General features: G+C 39.6%; 1 protein-coding gene across 1 annotated transcript in view; it reads left to right on the top strand.

Annotated features, from left to right (window-relative positions):
* RNF157 (ring finger protein 157) overlaps nucleotides 1–21145 on the top strand; it is a 61766-nt gene extending 40621 nt beyond the window's left edge. The window contains 6 exon segments of the mRNA XM_032208819.1: nucleotides 489–600; nucleotides 1226–1410; nucleotides 1907–1975; nucleotides 5235–5283; nucleotides 6758–6868; nucleotides 18253–21145. Of these exon segments, the coding sequence (XP_032064710.1) occupies nucleotides 489–600; nucleotides 1226–1410; nucleotides 1907–1975; nucleotides 5235–5283; nucleotides 6758–6868; nucleotides 18253–18491 (765 nt within the window). The 3' untranslated portion in view covers nucleotides 18492–21145.
* The last annotated feature ends 323 nt before the right edge of the window (nucleotides 21146–21468 follow it).

Genomic DNA, 21468 nt, shown 5'->3' with positions numbered 1-21468 from the left:
GCTTTGCCAGATACAAAAATGCTGAGTAAAATCTTTGTTGGTTAGGGGTAATGAGGATTTGCTATCTGAAAGTGATAGGGCTTTGGTTACTCTCTGTACCCACAGGCGGTAGCACATAACACCCCTCTTAAAATTGGTCTACTCTAATGAAATAGATTTGGGTTAGAGTGTAACATTTGATAAGACTGATCTTGAAAAGGTAACTTTTTCCAGTGTTTCAGTTGTTTGGGGAAATGAGTCAAGATCTTCCAAATTTTCTTCTTGTTCTCACATCTTTCTTAATTTAAAGCTATCTTGGGAAATCTACCAATTTCCCTTTATGTCCTTCAGAATTCTCAGTAATGCTCATGTTGGTTGGTAAGTAATGAAGGTGTCCTAGTTAGCGTAAGCTAATATAGTGGTCAGACTGAGTGACTGAGTTGGATCCAGTTTGTAATACTTACTTCATAATAGTTTTCATTATAGATTATGGTTTCCCTGTTTTTCAGAATTGTGGTGTGACACCTGAAAGCGAAAATATCACCCTATCCTCCTCAGGAGCAATAGATCCATCTTCATGCACAGGAACACCTCTTTCTTCTACCATTTCTTCTCCAGAAGGTACAGTAGAAAAGGTGTTCTAATCTTTTTTCTTTCCTCCTGTTTAATGCAAGTTGAATTTTTCTGCCTTTGACTCAGTGTTGATTTTTGGAGACTGTCTTACTAGTCCTTGCAGTTTTCTTGACAAGATTTTCAGATACAGCTAAAGGACCTGCCTCACATCCACTCTATAACTTACTTCCAAATAAATGATTTTGCATATGTGTTGCCTATATGTCCTGTAATCCAGGATATTATGTTCATTAACTGATGAAAAGCTATGCTATTGCAATTGTGAAGAAGTTTGTGGGTCACTTAATCTGTAAGGTTTTGAGGTGGACAAACTTTTTTATGAACTGTCCAGAGACAATTCAGCAGAAGCTAGATATAATATTTGATCTTATTGACTATATTCTGAGCCCAGCAGCACAAGAAATGCAATTGTTTAGAGCAAAACCACCACTGAAACTTGGGCACTCATAAATACTTCTGGCTGAATGGTTTTTTGTTAAAGTTCACCCCACCATTCCAGCAAATGATGCTCAAGATTGCACATAGTGAAATGCAAATATTACTGTAGCAAGGGTGGCTCCTCTAACATCTCTCTCTCACTCTGCCTTATCTGCCACCTCCCTTCTTCCCTTAGATCCTGTTAGTAGCAGTCTGGCTCAGTCAGTCATGTCTATGGCCTCCTCCCAAAGTCAGCACTCCGAAATCAGCACAGATACCATGTCTTCCATGTCAGGTTCCTACGTAGCCCCGGGCACAGAAGAAGATGGAGACATGGCTGCATCCCCTGCTGTTGTCAGTGAGGTACCTTCAGAAGGAGATGTAAGTAGATCAAACTCCAGACTGATCAAGGGACGAGCAGCAGCAGAAGCTGCAATACAGGGGGATGAAAAAAGTAGCTCCTGATTTGATGCAAGCAAACTTATTCAGGCAAATTACTTCATAATGCTTGTCACTTTTAAAAGAAATCCCCACATAGTGGGGTTTTTTTTTAATAGTCCGGTACATGTTTTGAATGGAGCTTGAGTGGACACATCTAACATTCAAGACAGTTGCCCAAAAGGTGTCTGTAGCCACCATGTCATTGTCCTGGGAACAGCACAAACTTGATTCCTGGAAAATCATCTCCGTATCTTTTCAAATGCCTCCTTTTCATTCAGGGAGGAAGTAAAGAAGTAAATTAGCATTTCATAAAGACAAACAATGTTTGGTTATGTTTCTGTTGATCCTACTGATGTGATTTGGTAGATTATGTTTTGTCCTTATAGGATACTATTTGCCCATAAACATTTTTCAGTTTTCTCTTCTTTTTTCTTAGTCAACTCCTGTTGAGTCTTCTCCCGATGAAAATTTTGTCAGTATCTCAGCAGAGGACGAGATTGTGGAGGTAAAGTTCTATATGTGAAAGCTTGGAAGTGAAGTCTGTCTCTGAGCCATAGTTTTTATTTGTATGCAAAATCTTTTTCAACAACATATTCCAAGGCAAAACACAAAGCAAGTGGAAACCATGGGGCCAAGTAAAACAGTAAAGCCCAAACATGTAGATTAAATAGCTAGGAATCATTCTTAGGACTAGGAGCCAGATGGTATTCCAGGTTAAAGCAATGAGGAGTTGATGTAAAAATGTGAGTCATTCACAGAACAACAAGATGCAGGAAATACTCTGATCAATAAAAGAGCAGTTGGCCGACTTGGCCACAGTGTCTCAGTGACTAAGACGCTGAGCTTGTCGATCATAAAAGTCGGCGGTTCAGCAGTTCAAATTTCTAGATCCACGTAATGGAGTGAATTCCCATTACTTGTGCCAGCTTCTGCCAACCTAGAAGTTCAAAAGCATGTAAAAAATGCAAGTAGAAAAATAGCGGCGACCTTTAGTGGGAAGGTAACAGCGTTCCGTGTGCCTTCAGCATTTAGTCATGTCGGCCACCGTGGCACGACAAAACCGTGCTACGCAAAATAGCGGAGATTAAATCGCGTCGCTAAAGTCGCGACGTCATCACTGCGCGTCATCACCGCGGGGACAACAGCGCGGCGACAGAAGGGCATTCTACATACTTCGTTCTTTCCCTCCAAAGGTAGCCCTCCTCCTCCAGCTGACAGCGGCAGTGGGCACGGGGCAAAGTGGGCTGCCCAGCAGCAGCAGCCTGCGGAAAGGGTCCAGCACAGCCACGGGGGGCAGCAGGAAGCCCGCGAGGGGCCCGAGGAGGGCCGCCGACACTGGCAGCGGAGGAGGACGCAGCAGCGTGCGGCGGCTGAGGCTCTCCCGGGGCCGGCGAAGCGGGCTTGCCCGGCAGAGGCAGGCCGCCCTCTTCTTCCTCAACAACATCTCCTTGGATGGGCGGCCGCCGCCACCGGGCAAGCCCGCTTCGCCGGCCCCGGGAGAGCCTCAGCTGCCGCCGCCGCCCACCCTGCCTCTTCCTCCGGGGGAGGCGCCGTGGCGGAGGCCGCCCATCCAAGGAGATGTTGTTGAGGAAGAAGAGGGCAGCCTGCCTCCGCCGGGCAAGCCCGCTTCGCCGGCCCGGGAGAGCCTCAGCCGCCGCCGCTGCCGCGTCCTCCTCCGCTTCCTGTTGCCCCCCGCGGCTGAGCTGGACCCTTCCCACGGGCTGCTGCTGCTGGGCAGCCCGCTTTGCCCCGTGCCTGCTGCCGCTGTCAGCTGGAGGAGGAGGGCTACCTTTGGAGGCAAAGAACGAAGCATGTAGAACGCCCTTCTGTCACCGCGCTGTTGTCGCGGCGGTAGGGTCGTTTTTTTCTTAGCGCTTCGGACGCCGCGGATTTGCCTCCGCACTTATGTCGGCGCGGATAAGGGCATCGCGGTTTTGTGGTGGAACCGCCGGCCACATGACCATGGAGACGTCTTCGGATAGTGCTGGCTCTTCGGCTTTGAAACGGAGATGAGCACCGCCCCCTAGAGTTGGGAACAACTAGCACATATGTGTGAAGGGAACCTTTACCTTTACCTTTACCTTGGCCTGACTCAGGCATTCTCAATTTCATTTCTCCAAATATGTTATGACTATGATTCTGAGAATTCCCAGGTAGCAAGTCTGTTATTCATACTGATTTTAAATTCTGGAAGTTGTAATCTCAGTTTGTTTGGAAGAAGTACATAGCATACCAACAGAGATCCAGATGGCTCCTGCTAGCTTTTTGTTAGGCACTAAAGATTTGGCTGTTCCCCAAAGCATTTGGGCTGGAAAGTTGTGAACTCTGCTGGCAGGTTAGTTGTAATTGTTCTGGGAAATGATTTTTACCATCTTGGACATTTGGATTGTTGAAATAAGTTTTTTTCTTAAAAAAATTTATATGCTGCTCAGAGTTATAGAATGGGCAGCCATATAAATTGTGTAGATAAATTAGGAAGCAAGCAAACAAACAAAGAAACTAGTATGGAGAAACTCGATATACTTAGACTGGATTACTGTGGCTAGAATGGTTAGCTGAGCCTATTATAGAAACATATAAAACTGATGGCAAAAAAGACCTAGTGGTCCATTGAGTCTGCCCTTTGTTTTTTTCTTTTCTTTTTATTAACTATTATTTTTATATTGTATTCATTCAAACAAGCAAGATAATTTCTTGCACGTGGGTGTTTTATCGAACTGTTCCTTTTGGCCTAGTCTAAATTACTGCATCACACTACTAAAAGTTGCATTGTGCTTTGTGCAAAAAAAAAAAAAAAAGAAGAACTGTCTACAGACCAGCATTTGATCTGTTATTTCGAACTTTATCATTTGGAATTGTACATCCGACTCGGAAAATGTTCTGTATGCTTTTTAAAGCAAGTACTTGCAAAATGATTAACCACATTATAGCTTCCCCAATCACCTTCGGAGGACAGAATGCTGTGGAAATATTAATATCATCCTTTGTTGTTAGTTGCGAAGCCAAGGTGGCGCAGTGGTTAATGCAGCACTGCAGGCTACTGCTAGATCAGCAGTTCAGCGGTTCAAATCTCACCGGCTCAGGGTTGACTCAGCCTTCCATCCTTCCGAGGTGGGTAAAATGAGGACCCAGATTGTTGGGGGCAATATGCTGACTCTCTGTAAACCGCTTAGAGAGGCCTGAAAGGCCTATGAAGCGGTATATAAGTCTACTGCTATTGCTATTGCGAAGTCGTGTCCGACCCATCGCAACCCTATGGACAACATTTCTCCAGGCCTTCCTGCCCTCTACCATCCTCTGGAGTCCATTTAAGCTCACACCTACTGCTTCAGTGACACCATCCTCATTCTCTGTCGTCCCCTTCTTCTTTTGCCCTCTAGGTGGCCAAAATACTTGAGTCTCATCTTCAGGATCTGGCCTTCTAAAGAGCAGTCAGGGTTGATCTCCTCTAGGACAGACTGGTTTGATCGCCTTGCAGTCCAAGGGACTCGCAGGAGTCTTCTCCAGCACCATAGTTCAAAGGCCTCAATTCTTTGGCGCTCAGCCTTTCCTATGGTCCAGCTTTTGCAGCCATACGTTGCAACTGGGAAAACCATAGCCTTGACTATACGTACTTTTGTTAGGAGGGTAATGTCTCTGCTTTTTAGTATGCTGTCTAGATTTGCCACAGCTTTCCTCTCCAGAAAATATCATCTTTACTACATGGTGAATCATTGATTTGTGTATTCATACCTTATATATATATATATTATTTTTTTTGGCAGGGGAATGATGTCAGGGAAGAAGAGGATGCCTCTCCCACACAGGAAGATGGTAACACAGAATACAGCATTGCTTCATGCCCCATGTTGGTTCTCTTTCACATCTAGCACAGCCAGGGAAAGAGGACAGAGCTGAGGCACATTTTCATGAGGAAAGAACAGAGCTGAGGCAACATTACTTTGGGGCAATTTCAGTTTGCTACCTGCATTGCTATAGTTTGAAGCGAAAGGCCTTTCTTAAAATGAGCAGGTAGAAGAAATTTGAATACATGGAGAATTTAAAGAGTTCTGCCAGTTCTCCTTGTTAAATTTCAGGAAAAATGGGCAAATGAAGTTGTTTCTACTGGCAATAGGTCAGCACATTATTTTTGACTCCAAGTTACAAGGGTTGGAATAATATCCCCATTTGACATTTCATTGCTGAAATTAAATGACTAAATTCTTAGATTTTCTTGAGACTGTTTAAAAGTTAGGAAAGTTATTGTTGCTGTTAATATTACTAAAAATAATTTTTTGTTCCCTTTTGAGGCAATCCCCCCTACGTGTTTCAGCTTTGGTTTCATTCTGTAGTCTAAATTAGATCTGAATATTAGCAAGAAACTTTTTTAGGTTATCTAAATTCTTATGAAGGTAAATCATATTAAAATGAACTCTAAGGTTGATTAGATCACTGCTCATTGTCAGCAAAGTCAGAATGCTTCACATTGATGAATGTTATCGGGCAGTATACAAATGGGAAATTCCCCTTTTATTTTTTTAAGCATAGATTTTGCTTTATTTTAAAATTTGTCCAAACCTTTAACAACAGTGGTGTACACAAATAGATCCTTACCATGACTTTTATTTTTCTCTTGGTGTCTTGCCCAGAATAATGAAACCCATAGCCTTGGGGAAGATGCTGTGATTTCTCAGAGCCGTTTGAATAAACCTTCCTGGAGAAGGGATTGTATCCTATCTGGCTCTACCATCTTGTTACAACAAAATCAAGTTTCTACTGTGTTTTGATTGTTCAGAATATTCCATAGATGCCAGCCAGAGACAACTTAAACCACAAAATAGATGCTTTGCTTGAACTTTCTCTGGTGCTATGACTGGTTTATTTGATACCTTTACATACAAGATCAAATATCTCCCTCTGTGCCATTTATATTTCCATATTGGCAAGAATAGCCTTGAAACAGGAAGTGAAAATGGAGGTGGTGGAGGAAACCAGCCACAATAGCTTTTGGCCGCTGCATCCCCATCTCTTATTGTCCACTCTCTACCTTAGTCCCCCTTGACCTGAGGTCTTCCAGATATGTAGAGACTTCAGTCCTCAGAATTCCCAACTAGTGGAGACTGTAATTGGGGATTTGAAATTTCAACAGACCTGGAGGTAGCAGGTTGGAGAAGGCTGCTCTACCTTTTTGGCCACTGTTGAGGTTTTCTTCATTTCTGAAGTGTGTGATGTTTTCTGCTGCCTTAAAGAGGAGCAGAATTAAACCAAAGCCTCACCCCCCTCTCTAACTGCATTAACTCCTTTGCAGGCCAAAGGACAGGCGCATACCTAGGTATGGAGTGTGACAATAACAATGACATTGGCAACGCAAGCGTGAAAGTTCTGGACAATAAGGTGTGCTCTGAGGCCCGCTTACCTGGTGAGTGGCTGTCTGCTGAACATGAACTTTGAAGGGAGGTGGGAGGACAGTTTCTTATATATCCCTCCTCTGCTTTAAATCCCGCCACCACTTGAGAGCTGTCAGCCTTTAATCACAGTATATACCTATTAGAGTCATACAGTGTAGGGAAATGGACAGGAAGGAAAATGCTATTTTGTGTGGCATCTTCCTGATACTTAAAACCACTCTCTCTTGTCTCCCTCCCCTGCCCACCTCTGCCTACGTCACACCTAGATCATAAAGATAAAGGTCAGATTTCCTAAATATAAAGCAAATTTCTAAGTTGGCTTTCTTCAATGAATGCTGATAATTGCAGTTTCAGTACCTTCTGGGAAACTGCTTAGAATACTTTAACCCTTCAGCCTCTAGTTTTTGCAGACTGTGGGAGCCGTGTTTAATAAATTGCATCATTGGTGATATCCTTTTTTACTTCCTGCTGTTTGCCCCTTGTCCTGCTTTTCCCTTCTCTCATTCTTTTCACAATCATTTCTCTCTCTTAAACTTCTTTAAATCCAAGAAAATAAAAAGGATGATACTAGCTGCACAGCTGGCTATAAACTACCCAATCTCAGTTTGCCTGGCACTTTCACACGGTTACAGTTTTCAGAATACTTTGGAGGGAAGACACAAATTTGGAAGCAATTTAAGTGTGTCGTTTGAAGATGATTACACCCATTTGCTATAAGAAATAGGTTGGGTAGTTAGATCTGAGCCCAAGCCTGATCAAAGTCAAGGTTCTTCCCAGCAAGAGTTAAAGGCTAAAGGTTAAAGGTTAAGAAGCAATCTAGCGAGATCTATAGAAATATAAGACAAAGTCTTCTACAGGCAGATAGTTCCAGTAGCTAGAAAAGGAACTTCTTGGGTTCTTATTCTAGAAAATCTAGTTCAGCTTTCCCATCCTGGAATCTTTTGGAAGAAATGTCAGCTCCAGTAATCCCCAGACCATAATCATACCAGCTACAGAATTATAGCTGAAAATTTGAAGGGGAGGGAAGTCCATTTGATAGTGTCTATTTCATTCAGTCAATGAAATGACCAATTTTTAATTTCCTAGCATAAGAACTGATTACTGCCACCTCCCAGCTTATTTTATGTCTGTCTAGAAGTCCTTAGATTTCTTTTTATCCTTACGCATAGGAAGCTCATAATAATGAGCAGGCATGAGCAAAATTTCCTCAGAGACCTGTTTGGTATCCTTTGGTGAAGCCCCAACATCATAACCCCAACTTTAGTTGGTTACTAATTCTTGGTATGTTTTGTTTCTTCTCTTTCCTCTTTCATTAATCTTTTCCCCCACTGGATTTCCTCAGTGTGAAAGTTCATGTTCACTCTGTGCCAACACAGTACCAGTTTTTCTTTTTCTTTAGTCCATGCTCCCATCCCTTCATTTTCTCTATGTTGTTGAATGGTTATAAACTTTACTGACTGTCCTTTTATGGGTCTAGAAGAAACTGAAATGTGGATTGAATTGATATGTTAACAATGCCACTGTCAAGGACTGGTTAGTTTTTTTCCCCTCTCTTCTTTTAAAAAAAAGCATTTTTGGTTTTTAACACTGCCCAATTTTGCATTCGTAACTTCCTTAGATTTCAATTAGATAAATATATCTCACTTTCTTTGGTGCATACCTCACATTTTTAAAACAGAGGTGCATCAGACCCTTTCCATCAGGTCAGTAAAATTGCCATCATTTCAAAAACCATGGCAACCTATTCCTTGTTATTTCACCTTCCACAAAGTTTCAAGGCTGCCTCTTTCTTGGTTGGTACAATAATTCAATGCGGTTGAAAGGAGTACTTTCTTCATCCTTGATTTTCTTACATAGCTACGAGCAAGCTAAATCTCTCTTCCTATTGTCATCTTGTCTCTCTTCCTAATTTATTCCATTTGGGAAACTTTGTGGGAAATCCAGGCTTTGCTGTGCCAACTACATATGTGCCCGTTGATAAGAGACCTGCAACAATAGTTACAATATCATCTATCTACTAGAGCAGGAATCACTTAAACACAGGCATATGCAAGGTCATTTCAAGATGGAAAAAAAAGATGTTATTTGGAATATTACTTGTAAAGATATATTAATTACATAGCTGCATACAGAACCACATACATTCTCTCTCTGTGTCTCTGTCTCTCTTCCTCCCTCTCCCCCCTCTTTTTCCCACTCCTCCCGCCTCTCTCCCCCTCTTTCTCTCCTTTCCTCCACACCTCTCCTTCCCTCCCTCCCTCCATATCTCCCCCCTCTTTCTCCCTCTCTCCCCCTCTCTCTCACACACACAAACATGTTTAGAACCGAGCAAATCCTAACCAAATGTCAAGGTAAATACAATTTAATATGAACTCATGACCCTTCCAGTTGTAATTTTTTAAAATGGTTGTAATCCTGCTTGAGTTGCACAGATAGTTGAGCAGCTTAATATCAGCTATTAATTATCAGTAGTAAAGTACTTGACTTTTCAAAGACTGTCTCTGAATCAAATTTGCTGGAAAACAGATGGGGAAAAATGCTTATTACAGTTTTCTAAAGGTCTTGAAGAGGCCAAAAGAAATCTGGAAGCTAGAGGGAAAAGTGCATCATATTTTGTGCTCCTTTTCCTTTTTTATTCAATAAGTTCACCAGATTAGATACTCTCAATTTTAACTTCCCAAGATGAGAACTATATACTAGACATACTAGATAATTCTTCTGAAATGAAATTTGAAATACTTAACCATGGTCTACAAAAGGAGGGGTGAAAAACAGTGATCAGTAAGCTGATGAGTCTGTTTCACAAAATACGGCACTGGGTCCATGCCAAGCTTGTCAACCAGCACATTGAACAAATAAGCAACAGCTTGTCCCTTTGTTTTGAGCTAAGCAAACTGATTTAAAAAAGCAATTGGGCTTTCAACTGGGGGAAAAGAGAATTCTTGAATATGAGCAGACCTTCAATACAGCATTTTAGAAAATCCTCTCTTGGTCAAAATGTAAAGAAAAATCCTTGTCGACTTGCAGGTAATCCTAGATTTATGACCACAACAGAGCCCAGAATTTATGTTGTTAAATGAGAAATTGATTGAGTTTTGTCCCACTTTACCACTTTTCTTGCCACATTTGTTAAGTGAATCACTTTATTAAATTAGTAACACGGTTGTTAAATGAATCCAGTTTCGCCACTGACTTTGCTTGTCAAAAGTTCGCAAAACATGGTCACATGATCCTAGGACACTGCAACCGTCATAAATATGAACCCATTGTCAAGCATTTGAATGTAAAGCATGTAACCACAGAGATACTACAATGGTCACAAGTGTGAAAAATTGTCACAAAGCCACTTTTTCAGTGCCGTTGTAACTTCGAATGGTCACTAAGTTGAGGACTACCTGTATTACTTCAATCTAAAAATTTGGATAAATATTCTTATCACTGAATGTCAGGGCTCCCCCCCCCCCCCTATTCACACACAAAAACAAGATGGCTGACAATAATCAGAAATGCTAAACAAGAGCCTCTGGGTGATCTCTGAGACAATGGGAATATGAGGATAAATCACCTGGTGGGCATCAACTTTTTATTCATTTTCCCCACGCTCTCTGCCTTGTGTGTGACCAATCGAATATACTGGGTACATGTTTCCATCAAATACTATGGACCCCTTCTTTCTTCAAAGATCCCTAGAAATGAGAAAGGGGAGGGATTTTCTGAAGAACATGCACTAGAATTTCCTTAGAGCGTTGCCCAGTTGACCTTAGTCAGAGCTTGAAATGGGACCTTAAATTGGGAACTGTAGCAAATAAGGATCATTTCCATCTCTCCTAGTGTCCAGACTGTATCTGTAGGCACTTGAGGTATTTCTTCTGCAGTATTACCTGAAGTATTTATGGTGATTCAAAAAGGGAGGCTAGGACCTTGGGACCTTGTGGAATAAATTTAATTAAGACTCTGCTGCCACAAGATGCGGCTTCAGTTTTTCTGGCTTGCATACCTTTGGGGGGCTTTGCTGCTTGCAAGATTCTTCTGCTGATCCCTTCCCCTCACTGTTTGTGTATGGAGCCAAACGTTCTGCTCCCACCCCACCCTGCCCGCCTGCTGACTAACTCTGAGTCTTTGAGCAAAGCCATGCTGCTGCTTCTCAGCTGCTCGAGAAACAACATGGACTTGCCTCAGTGTCATAGAAGTTGCATTCAAGCAGAACTTAGAATGGCTTCCTGAGCTGCTGTGCAGAGATGCATGTGGCTTTAAGCCTTTTAGCATGTAGAGTTTGAAGATGATTGGGCTGATCTGTTGGCAAAGGAGAGGTTTTGAAGTTGTCCTTGAGTTTCCCTCACACTCCATTTTCTTCCCTCCGAAGTTTGAACTCTTATTCCAGTTAACATCTTCTGGGTAAACTTCACACCTTGGCTTATGGGTCTTTTAGTCTCTGCATCCTCTTCTCTTTTTAAAAAAAAGCAGATACAGGTAAGTGCTGCTAATCCACATTCCGAGTAGAATGGTGGAGAGAGGAAGGCCCACTTAGAAAGAAGATGGATGGGAAGAAAAGAACCACTTTGATCTCGGGTGTACATGTTATAGAACAAAATACATAAGCATATGCGATAGTGGGTGGAACTACCGTATATATGTAGTGGGTGGAGATACCGTATATATGTGTGAAGTCTACAAGACCTATTTAATTCTCAGGTTCCCCATCTTTGAATAGCTAATGAAAAAAGAGGATCCTTAATGGCAATTTGCAAAGTGGTTTTTATTGAAAGTGAAATGTTTTAGTGCCACAAGTAGTTACCAATCCAGCAGTTTTAATTAAACAAGGATGAATGAATGCTGTATTCACGTTCTAATTAACTATGTGGTCATTTCAAGCATTAACTTTGCTTTCCTGAGTCATTATCTCCCAACCACAAGTATAAAAACCTTGTGGAATTTTGCACTGATCTCTGAGATGTAACTTGTTCAGAAGCCTTTTCATGATACCTTATGAAGGTATATTACTTTCTTTCGTATTTCTGAAATAAGTCTGTGTTTTACAATAATGACAGAGAGAGACATTCTAGTCATTACTTCATAGCATAAATTTAAACATGTGTAAAAAAAGCAAAAATGTCATTTAAAAAAAAAAACCTTGGTAATGTTTACAGTTTTGTGCTTTTATTGTGGGATAGTGTGCACATTTCTGTTGAATATGGGATAATTTAATTAAAAAGGCTGAGAAGCTTAGGCAGAGATTTAGGACCCCGGGCTTCTGCGTTTCAATTTTTCAGTTTAGCCCTTAATTTAGAGAGAAAGTAGCCTGGCACATTCTATAGGACTATCTCCATTTCTTCCTGATGCATCCCATACATTCTAGTGAATTCTTGCTACAGAATGGATCATAACATTTTCTAGTAATATAAAGAACTGGCAAAGGCCAGGCTACAGTATTAAACTAGGAATCTTTCATGTGGAGTTACCACCTTCAAGTTTAGGAAGGCAAAATAATCCAGGTATGAATTCTGCTGAAACAAATTTGCATTTCATCCCTGTTTTGAAAATAGGTTTTTTGAAATACATGAAGAGGCTCTTACAATAATGTGGATGCTGCTTATCTTTTGTAGCACATCCTGGATTGACCCAAGTGTCTGTGTGGCTACAGGGTCACCTAGCCATTCAAGGAAGCACTGAGAATCAGCCTCTCTAGACACGGAGGAGGCATTTTTGTTGGTAGAAAAAAAAAGAAACCAAAAATTCATCTGAATTTTATACATTTTCAAAAAATAGGACTAAAAATGGACAGTAAAGCAGCTTGGATTTGCATTGATTGGCACATTCCCAAGCTGGAATGTTATCGCCCAGAGACATTGTGCAAAAATTCTTTAAAAGTTATTCGAGGGAGGAAGGGGGGGGGCAATAAATGTCATGCAGGAAGCTGATGTTGTTTCATTCTTTTTCCCTCTCTATTCTGGAACACACACGCCCCTCTGCCCCATTCATGTCTGTGCATTTGTGTGGTCTCTCTTTTCTCTGGTTTACCATTTGCTTTTGGTCTTTCTTTTTTACTGAACAGCTGCAGCTCCGGAATCCTGTCCCATAAACATTGAGGAATAGGTATGAGATACATAAAGTCCTTTGTTGTTCACACCTGGAAAACATACAACTCACATTCTGCAATATAGGATTCTTTTTCTTTTTAAGACTTCTTTTCATAGGCACAGTCTTTTTGTTGTTGTTGTTGTTGTTGTTGTTGTTGTTGTTATTATTATTATTATTATTATTATTATTATTATTATTATTATGTGGTTAATCTTTGGTGAGATTCACAGCCTTTGGGGCTGGTTGGTAGCTCAACAGCTCGAGTCCTAACCAAGGACCTAGGAACTGTTAAGGTAACGTGGGAAGATATAAGCTGTTCCAAGTAGGGTGGTTTTTTGTAGAATCAGAATGTTCAAGTCTGATAGATTAAAATTTCCAAATAGCAAGGTAACCCTTTAGGTATTGCTCCAAGGGCTCCAATTACAATTGGGACAACACATGATTTATTATTATTATTATTATTATTATTATTATTATTATTATTATTATTGTTGTTGTTGTTGTTGTTGTTGTTGTTGTTATTGTACAATTTTCTTGGGTTGTATATAAAATTTCTATATTCACAATAACAGTATGCTGTCTGGGTACAATCTCTTTTAAGTACTGATAGTAAATATTATACACACAATAATTATGGCTATTGTTCTCAGATCCCATTTGCCATTACCTTCACTTATCTTTTTTTTTTTGCATTATTTAACTAAACCCTCTGTTTTCTCTAAAATCAATTGATAATATCAAAGGCACAGTCTTAAGGGGGGGTCGTTTCTCTCCAGGATCAAGCAGTTCCTTTTATCACTTGGATAGAAATATGTCTAGAGAACTTGCATTGTATTTAGTGATGTAAAAAATGTAGGAAAAGGAATATAGGAATCACTGCTATTTGGGCTCATAGCCATGATCCGAAAGCCAGTAGAGTAAGGTTAGTTAAGGTCTCAGTGCACGCGCGCACAATGTGCGCGAAGCAAACAGGTAGCAACGTCAGTAGGAACCCATCCTTGGGACAATCCTGACTTTATTTTACTGAGAAGTTATTGCTGTCTACCCAAAACAGCTGGCTCAGGAAACTGCACATTTTGCAAATAAAAAGAAGTGTGCAGACTGAAGATAGAGACATATCCATTTAAGTAAGGTGGCAGATGAAAATATAAACTTATTATCAAAGAGTTCACTGTTACAGCTTGTCCCAAAGATAAAAGGGACATTTAGAAGATCTGCCTGGTGGATTTGTTCAGCCACATGGAATGAGAAGGAGAAATATGGAATCAAAATTGAGCAAAGGGAAGGTGATTATGTCATTATGTTTTTATTCATCTAAAACAGTGGTTTTCAACCTTCCCAATGCCACGACCCTTTAATACAGTTCCTCATGTTGTGGTGACCCCCAACCATAAAATTGGTGTCTCGGTTCCTAAGACCATCGAAAATATGTGTGGTGCATAAAAAACATAAAGTAATATTGAAAGTACCATCAGACAATAATCTTTTTGCACCAATAATTTACTGGATGAAACAAAATACCCAACAAAACAGCATTACAAGAGCCAAGGTGGCGCAGTGGTTAAATGCAGCACTGCAGGCTACTGCTAGATCAGCAGTTCAGCGGTTCAAATCTCCCCGGCTCAGGGTTGACTCAGCCTTCCATCCTTCCGAGGTGGGTAAAATGAGGACCCAGATTGTTGGGGGCAATATGCTGACTCTCTGTAAACCGCTTAGAGAGGGCTGAAAGCCCTATGAAGCGGTATATAAGTCTACTGCTATTACAGAAAATGGAATTTGAAAAAATAAGACATGGATGAGATTGATCACAAATCCAGTCTATTTACATTCTAGATTAGGAATGGGCAAAGAAGAAGTAGCAGTATGGCTATACATTACTTTTAGGATTAGGTACTGTTTACCTCTGGATAAAGCAGCTGAGAAAAAGCAGTGGACTTCTACAAGAATTATAGAAGACATCAGATTGACTAAATATGGTTTGGCCAGGTTACTTTTTACATTTTTTATGTGTTCATAGCTGGCTCTCCTCGGTGTAATGTGATTTAATTTTTATTTTTCAAAATTTGATAGTTGCATATTACTTGACTGTAATACGGCTTCTACTTGGTTGACTACTTCTTGACAACTCCTTTTAACCATTTTTTTCCTAGAAGGCTTTGTTGGTATTCATCCCCTTATCCTCAGTCTTCCTTGTTATTAAGCATTGCATCAATTGCCAAGAATCCATATAACTTAAAGTTCTTATAAGTAGTGTTGCTGGAGTATAGGTATAATTTCCAAATATATTCTTCAATTGAAAGGATGTTTATGGTCTGTACATCAGAGATCAAAATTTAAAAAAAGAAAATTTAAATTCATGGTTGAATGTAATGGCCATACGTTTATGCTGCAATAAACATATTTCGAAAAGTGTGTGAGACCGAAAACATTTTTGCAGAAGTGTCTTATCATTATAATATATAACATGTAGAAATGCAGGATTTTTTTTCTAGCTTTGGAGGATTAAAAATTGAACATCTCAAATAAACTAATACACACAGAAGACAATCTTAGTTGCTTCTTGTATTTAGTGCAGAGCCAAATTTATATCGTGCAGTGTGTAACCCTGGGTTTTAGTCAAACGAAATAGTGTAAACATTTTTAATATACTATGTCAGTAGCAAAATAGTTGTCACAAGGTTAACAGCAGTCATTTTTGTGCTTAAAGTATCTCAAGTTCATGTTTTTGCAGAAAATGTTGGCTGTTTTATTATCAAATTCTCAAGTATTGTCTATCTGCTATTGTATAAATTGGTATAAAGCTATACAGTTGCTGTTGTGCTCTTTTTATTGTTGGGCTATTCAGCAAACTCACCTTTCCCCAACTGGTGTCATCTCAATATGATAGAGATACAGTTCCCCACATTCCAAATCAGCGTCCTGGTTAATCCTTAGTGGAAATGCTAGAAGTTGTGATTCCATCTAGAGAAGTCTAAGTTGGAAAAGGCTAAGTTAGTGAGTCCTATCAAGGATCTGCAACAGTATTCCTCTCCTCCAAAGCAGAAGCAAAGTTCTACCTCTTAGGAATGACTGCAGCAAATGAGATTTAACCAGAATAGGGCTGAATACTTTAACACCTATTTTGTTTAGAAACACTGCATAGAAGATATTTGGGCATGAATATTTGAAAGCACTTTGTCTTCTTTGGAATAATAGCAGCTTCCACTTTCAAATCTATTGACCCTTCAGTATTAATTAAGTAACCTGTATAAGCCATAACAAAGTTCCTACAACCAGCTGTTTTATTTTGGCATACCTGTCAATATATCTTGGTAAACATGACTGAGTCGAAGGCTCGAAAGCATGTTAGTCTGTTTAGACTTCTTTTTTAAAATAGAAGATTAGCAGTTGATCTGACAATACTTCCAGGGGTAGCAAAATATAAATGTGCCTTTTAAAAAACATTTGATTTAATAGAATGTTTTGTAATAAATGCCAACATAAGAAGGGGAATGTAGAATCCTAGGAAAGCCTAAATAAATTTATATGAGCAATTTAATATTTTATAGAGTGATACGAATCTTACTAGTAATACTACAGGTGAAACTCGAAAAATTAGAATATCGTGCAAAAGTTCATTTATTTCAGCAACGCAACTTAAAAGGCAAAACTAATATATGAGATAGACTCATTACATGCAAAGCAAGATCGTTCAAGCCATGATTTGTCATAATTGTGATGATAATGGCTTACAGCTCATGAAAACACCAAATCCACCGTCTCAGAAAATTAGAACATTACATGCAATCAATAAAACAAGGATTGTACATAGAACAGTATCGGACCTCTGAAAAGTATAAGTATGCATGTGTAATCAGTACTTGGTTTGGGACCCTTTTGCAGCAATTACTGCCTCAAGTGCGGCATGGCATGGAAGCTATCAGCCTGTGGAACTGCTGAGGTGTTATGGAAGAGCAGGATGCTTCAATAGTGGCCTTCAGCTCTTCTGCATTGTTCGGTCTCATGTCTCTCATCTTTCTCTTGGCAATGCCCCATAGATTCTCTATGGGGTTCAGGTCAGGCGAGTTTGCTGGCCAATCAAGCACACTAATCCCACAGTCATTGAACCAGGTTTTGGTGCTTTTGGCAGTGTGGGCAGATGCCAAGTCCTGTTGGAAAATGAAGTCAGCATCCCCATAAAGCTCGTCTGCAGAAGGAAGCATGAAGTGCTCCAAAATCTCCTAGTAGGCGGCTGCATTGAATCTGGACTTAATGAAGTACAGTGGACCAACACCAGCAGATGACATGGCTCCCCAAATCAACACAGATTGTGGACACTTCACACTGGACTTCAAGCATCTTGCAGTGTGTGCCTCTCCATTCTTCCTCCATACTCTGGGTCCTTGGTTTCCAAATGAGATGCAAAAGTTGCTCTCATCAGAAAAGAGGACTTTGGACCACTGAGCAACAGACCAGGTGTGTTTTTCTTTAGCCCAGGTAAGATGCTTCTGATGTTGTTTGTTGCTAAGGAGCGGCTTGACAAGAGGAATATGACATTTGAAGCCCGTGTCCAGGATCCGTCTGTGTGGTGGCTCTTGATGCACTGACTCCAGCCTCAGTCCACTCCTTGTGAAAGTCCCCAACACTTTTAAATGGCCTTTTCCGGACAATCCTCTCTAGGCTGCGGTCATCCCTGCTGCTTGTGCACATTTTTCTTCCATACTTTTCCCTTCCACATAACTTTCTATTAATGTGCTTTGATACAGCACTTTGGGAACATCCAACTTCGTTTGCAATTACCTTTTGAGGCTTTCTCTCCTTATGGAGGGTGTCAATGATGGTTTTCTGCACAACTGTCAGGTCAGCAGTCTTTCCCATGATTGTGATTCCTACTGAACCAGACTGAGAGACCATTTAAAAGCTCAGGAACCCTTTGCAGTATTATAGCTTAATTAGCTGATTAGAGTGGGACACTTTGAGCCCAGAATATTGCACCATTTCACAGTATTCTAATTTTCTGACATTGTGGATTTGGGGTTTTCATGAGCTATAAGCCATAATCATCACAATTATGACAGATCACAGATTGAACTATCTTGCTTTGCATGTAATGAGTTTATCTCATATATTAGTTTCACCATTTAAGTTGCATTACTGAAATAAATGAACTTTTGCACGATATTCTAATTTTTCGAGTTTCACCTGTAAATAATGTAATTGACCTGACACCTGTTGAGGTGCAAATATGGATATTGCCTTCTCTGGAATGCTGATATGCTATTTCTGAACTTGGCTGAGTTCACATCCACAATATTGTCCACTCTTTTCTTTGTCATAGATCTTCCAACATCAGCTGACAACTCGCCAAACCACAGCCAAATGCTGAGACACCCCTTCTCTGATAATGCTGATCTGGAGTTTGCTGAAGATATGCAGCATATGTTGGGACCTCTGTGTCATCAATACCAGAAAGAAAAAATAATGATACTAAACACTCTTCACAATAACAAGAGCAGCAAAGTCGTGGGTACAAACTTCATCAAGTACTGCAGATCATATGATACCTATTTTAAATAGATACATAATACTAAGCATTCAAAAAAATCGCTAACTCAATGGTTTGTGGTGGTGGTTTGTATTAAAATGAACTTGTGGAGAGGGTGGATGAATGAGCTTGAGATGAATGAGCTTGAGATGGATTTGATGGTTGGTACCTCCATAAATTTTCTCTCCTTTCCCTCCTATTATCTTGCCAACTCAACCCGCTTTGTAATCATCCTTTCCTTTTATGCTCTTAATCTACCACTTGTTTAGGGATTGTCATAACACTGGGTTCCTTCTGCTACGTAGCTATGAATTAATGCCAGGTTATCTGTTAAGTTCTTAGCATGTACATACTGAATGTGTGATTGTGAAAATGTAATGTATGCGGAAACAAATTCACACCTCCAAATCTATGCATTGGAAGAGCACCATGTCTTCATCCGGAGTGATAAATGCATTTTATATCACCTAATGCCTGCTGACTTGAGAAGAAACATAAGGATCTGCCTTTTTATCTATTCCAGTTTCATCCTGTAGCCTTTTAGTTACCCTTCAAACATGCTCAGTTAGCTGTTCTGAGCCACATCTAAGGGGTCAATGCCAAAGATCTAATATCAGTTATAGATTATTCAAGATCTGGGCTGAATTGTGGGATGTAACATACAGAGACAATGCTGTTTCAGGGGAATTAACACACCTAGTACCATCAGTACTTTGGTAAAGAAATAAGTTCTCTCCAAGTGGATAGATAAGTAGTGTAGCTAGCTCTAATTGAAACTTTTCAACGGGGAGATTTCTCTGTGAAAATTCACACAGATGTCCCTCCCCCCTTCGGCAAAAGGAAATGAACTAACTGTAGGTGTGGCTGGGGAAAACAAAAAGAACTGGCATAAAATAGCAATTTGTTGAGAGATATATTAAATACATTATTTGTATGGTGATGTCACTTGAACTACATGCATGTTGTTAAAGTCTGTTTATATGGGTAAAGCCTCTTTGAAGATGTCTTTCATTACACATTTGTTAATTATCATGTTAACATATTTCCCTTGGTGACGAGTATATGAAAATCATACCAAGGCAGCAATGTGATTTCTTTTACACTGAAAAACAATTACTTGCTTGTTCATGTAATGATCGTGCTGCAATTCTCTTTCCTCCCTTCCCAACATATTACTAGCAATCTGGTGAATCTCCAGTATCTTGGGGCCAACTGTTTTTGAATATATGCATTAAAACTAATGAAAGTTTTGGAGATACGATCTCTACTGGACTACTGAAGCTATGGACATAAATGGCATTCAAGCAGTTTTTTGGAGACACGGCGGAAGCAAAACTACTAACTGTAGATGCGTATGGTTTTTTTTTTCTGTTTAAAGCTGCTTTACCTGTCTTTGGGTGCCATCCTATTGGAGATTAACCATAAAGTTTTACAGCTGGACAATCTAGTTCCATTAATCATTCAATGAGAAGGGTTCATTTATAATTTCCATCAGAGTAATGGTGGTGGACTGCTTGGTTTTACCTTGAATCCTTGCTTCTAGGTCTTCATTAATAAGCTATAGTAACTGACAATTCTTCACAGAGATGTAGAGTTATTTTCCAGGAGATACTTTCTGGATGATGATCTTGTGTAGCCTCCAAAGGAAGAAGACAAAGTGCACCTCATCACGTTCTGCATCATTCCTCATCCCCTTTTCAAGGTTTAAAATGCAAATCTGCTCAGGTACTATCATACCTTACTTTGTGTAGTCACATAAGAACAAATGTGTGCATTGCTACATTGGCAGCATTTCCACTGCATCCTTGGATGGCTTAATGAAAAATACCAAGTTTAAATACACATTAACTAAACAGTAAAAAAATGGTAAAAGTGGTAAAAGTAAACAAAAGCAAAACTACTCAGCTCTTATTTTGACTTAATCTTCTCCAACAAGGAGATGTTAAAAAAGCAACTGGGAAGAACAGAATAAAGTGACAGGATTGAGGTTTGAGGGCAAAAGAAATATGGTCAGGAAATACCTGTTTATTTTTGAATAAGAAAATTAATTCAATATCAATTGGATTTTATCCTTGGATATCAAAGGAACTGATTGACAGTGCTGCATGATCTTTGGAAAATCTTGGAGATCAGGGAATGTGCAATGCAGAAGAGAATAAATGTTTCCCTCTTCAAAAAGGGAGGAAGGATCCAGAGGAACTAGAGGTCAATCTAATATCAGTATCTGAGAAGTTGATCTAGTAATTACCTTGTTTTCAAAATGTTGACAGAAGCCAGCTTGGATTTGTCAAGAAGTCTAACCTAGCAACCTAGCTACAGGATGAAATGCTACAGATATAATTCAGTATTTTTTATTTCAGCAAAGAATTTGGAAAAAAAAACACCCCATGCTATTCTGATTAGCCAACTGGTTACTTGTGGATTTAATTTTATAATAATTAAACAGTTGGTTTTTAAAATTATATTTAAGAGTATCCATCGATAATTCCACATCAAATCAAATGAACTTTTGTAAATGACTGGAATGAGAAATGGAAATTTGATTAGAATTCTTTATTAACCAAGTGTGATTGGACACACGATGCTTCTCAGATTTACTGACAACACCTTCAAAGCTAGAAATAAGGCTTAGAACAATCCTGACAGGTTACAGAAATGGATCAAAAATAATAATAATAATAATAAAAATAATAATGGATCAAAAATAATAGAATGAATTTAATATATAAATGTGAAATTGTATAGGAAATAAATCAATTGTACAGGTATAGAATGAATATCTAACTGGATATTGGTTAGAAAGATTTTGACATACTGGTAGTTGCCACAAATTTTAATCAGCATTGCTGCAAAAAAAAAGGCAAAATAAAATTTGGATTCTATGTAAGTATACGTATCAAATTGCAAGAAGTATTTGTTCCATTTTATTATAGTGAGATCTTATCTTGACCATCAATCCCAGTTCTTGATACCAAACAGTAAAAATGTTTAAAATAAAATGCAATAAGT

Source organism: Thamnophis elegans, chromosome 2, assembly GCF_009769535.1.
Source record: "Thamnophis elegans isolate rThaEle1 chromosome 2, rThaEle1.pri, whole genome shotgun sequence".
Classification (NCBI taxonomy): Eukaryota; Metazoa; Chordata; class Lepidosauria; order Squamata; family Colubridae; genus Thamnophis; species Thamnophis elegans.
This window is presented reverse-complemented; position numbering and strand designations above follow the sequence as displayed.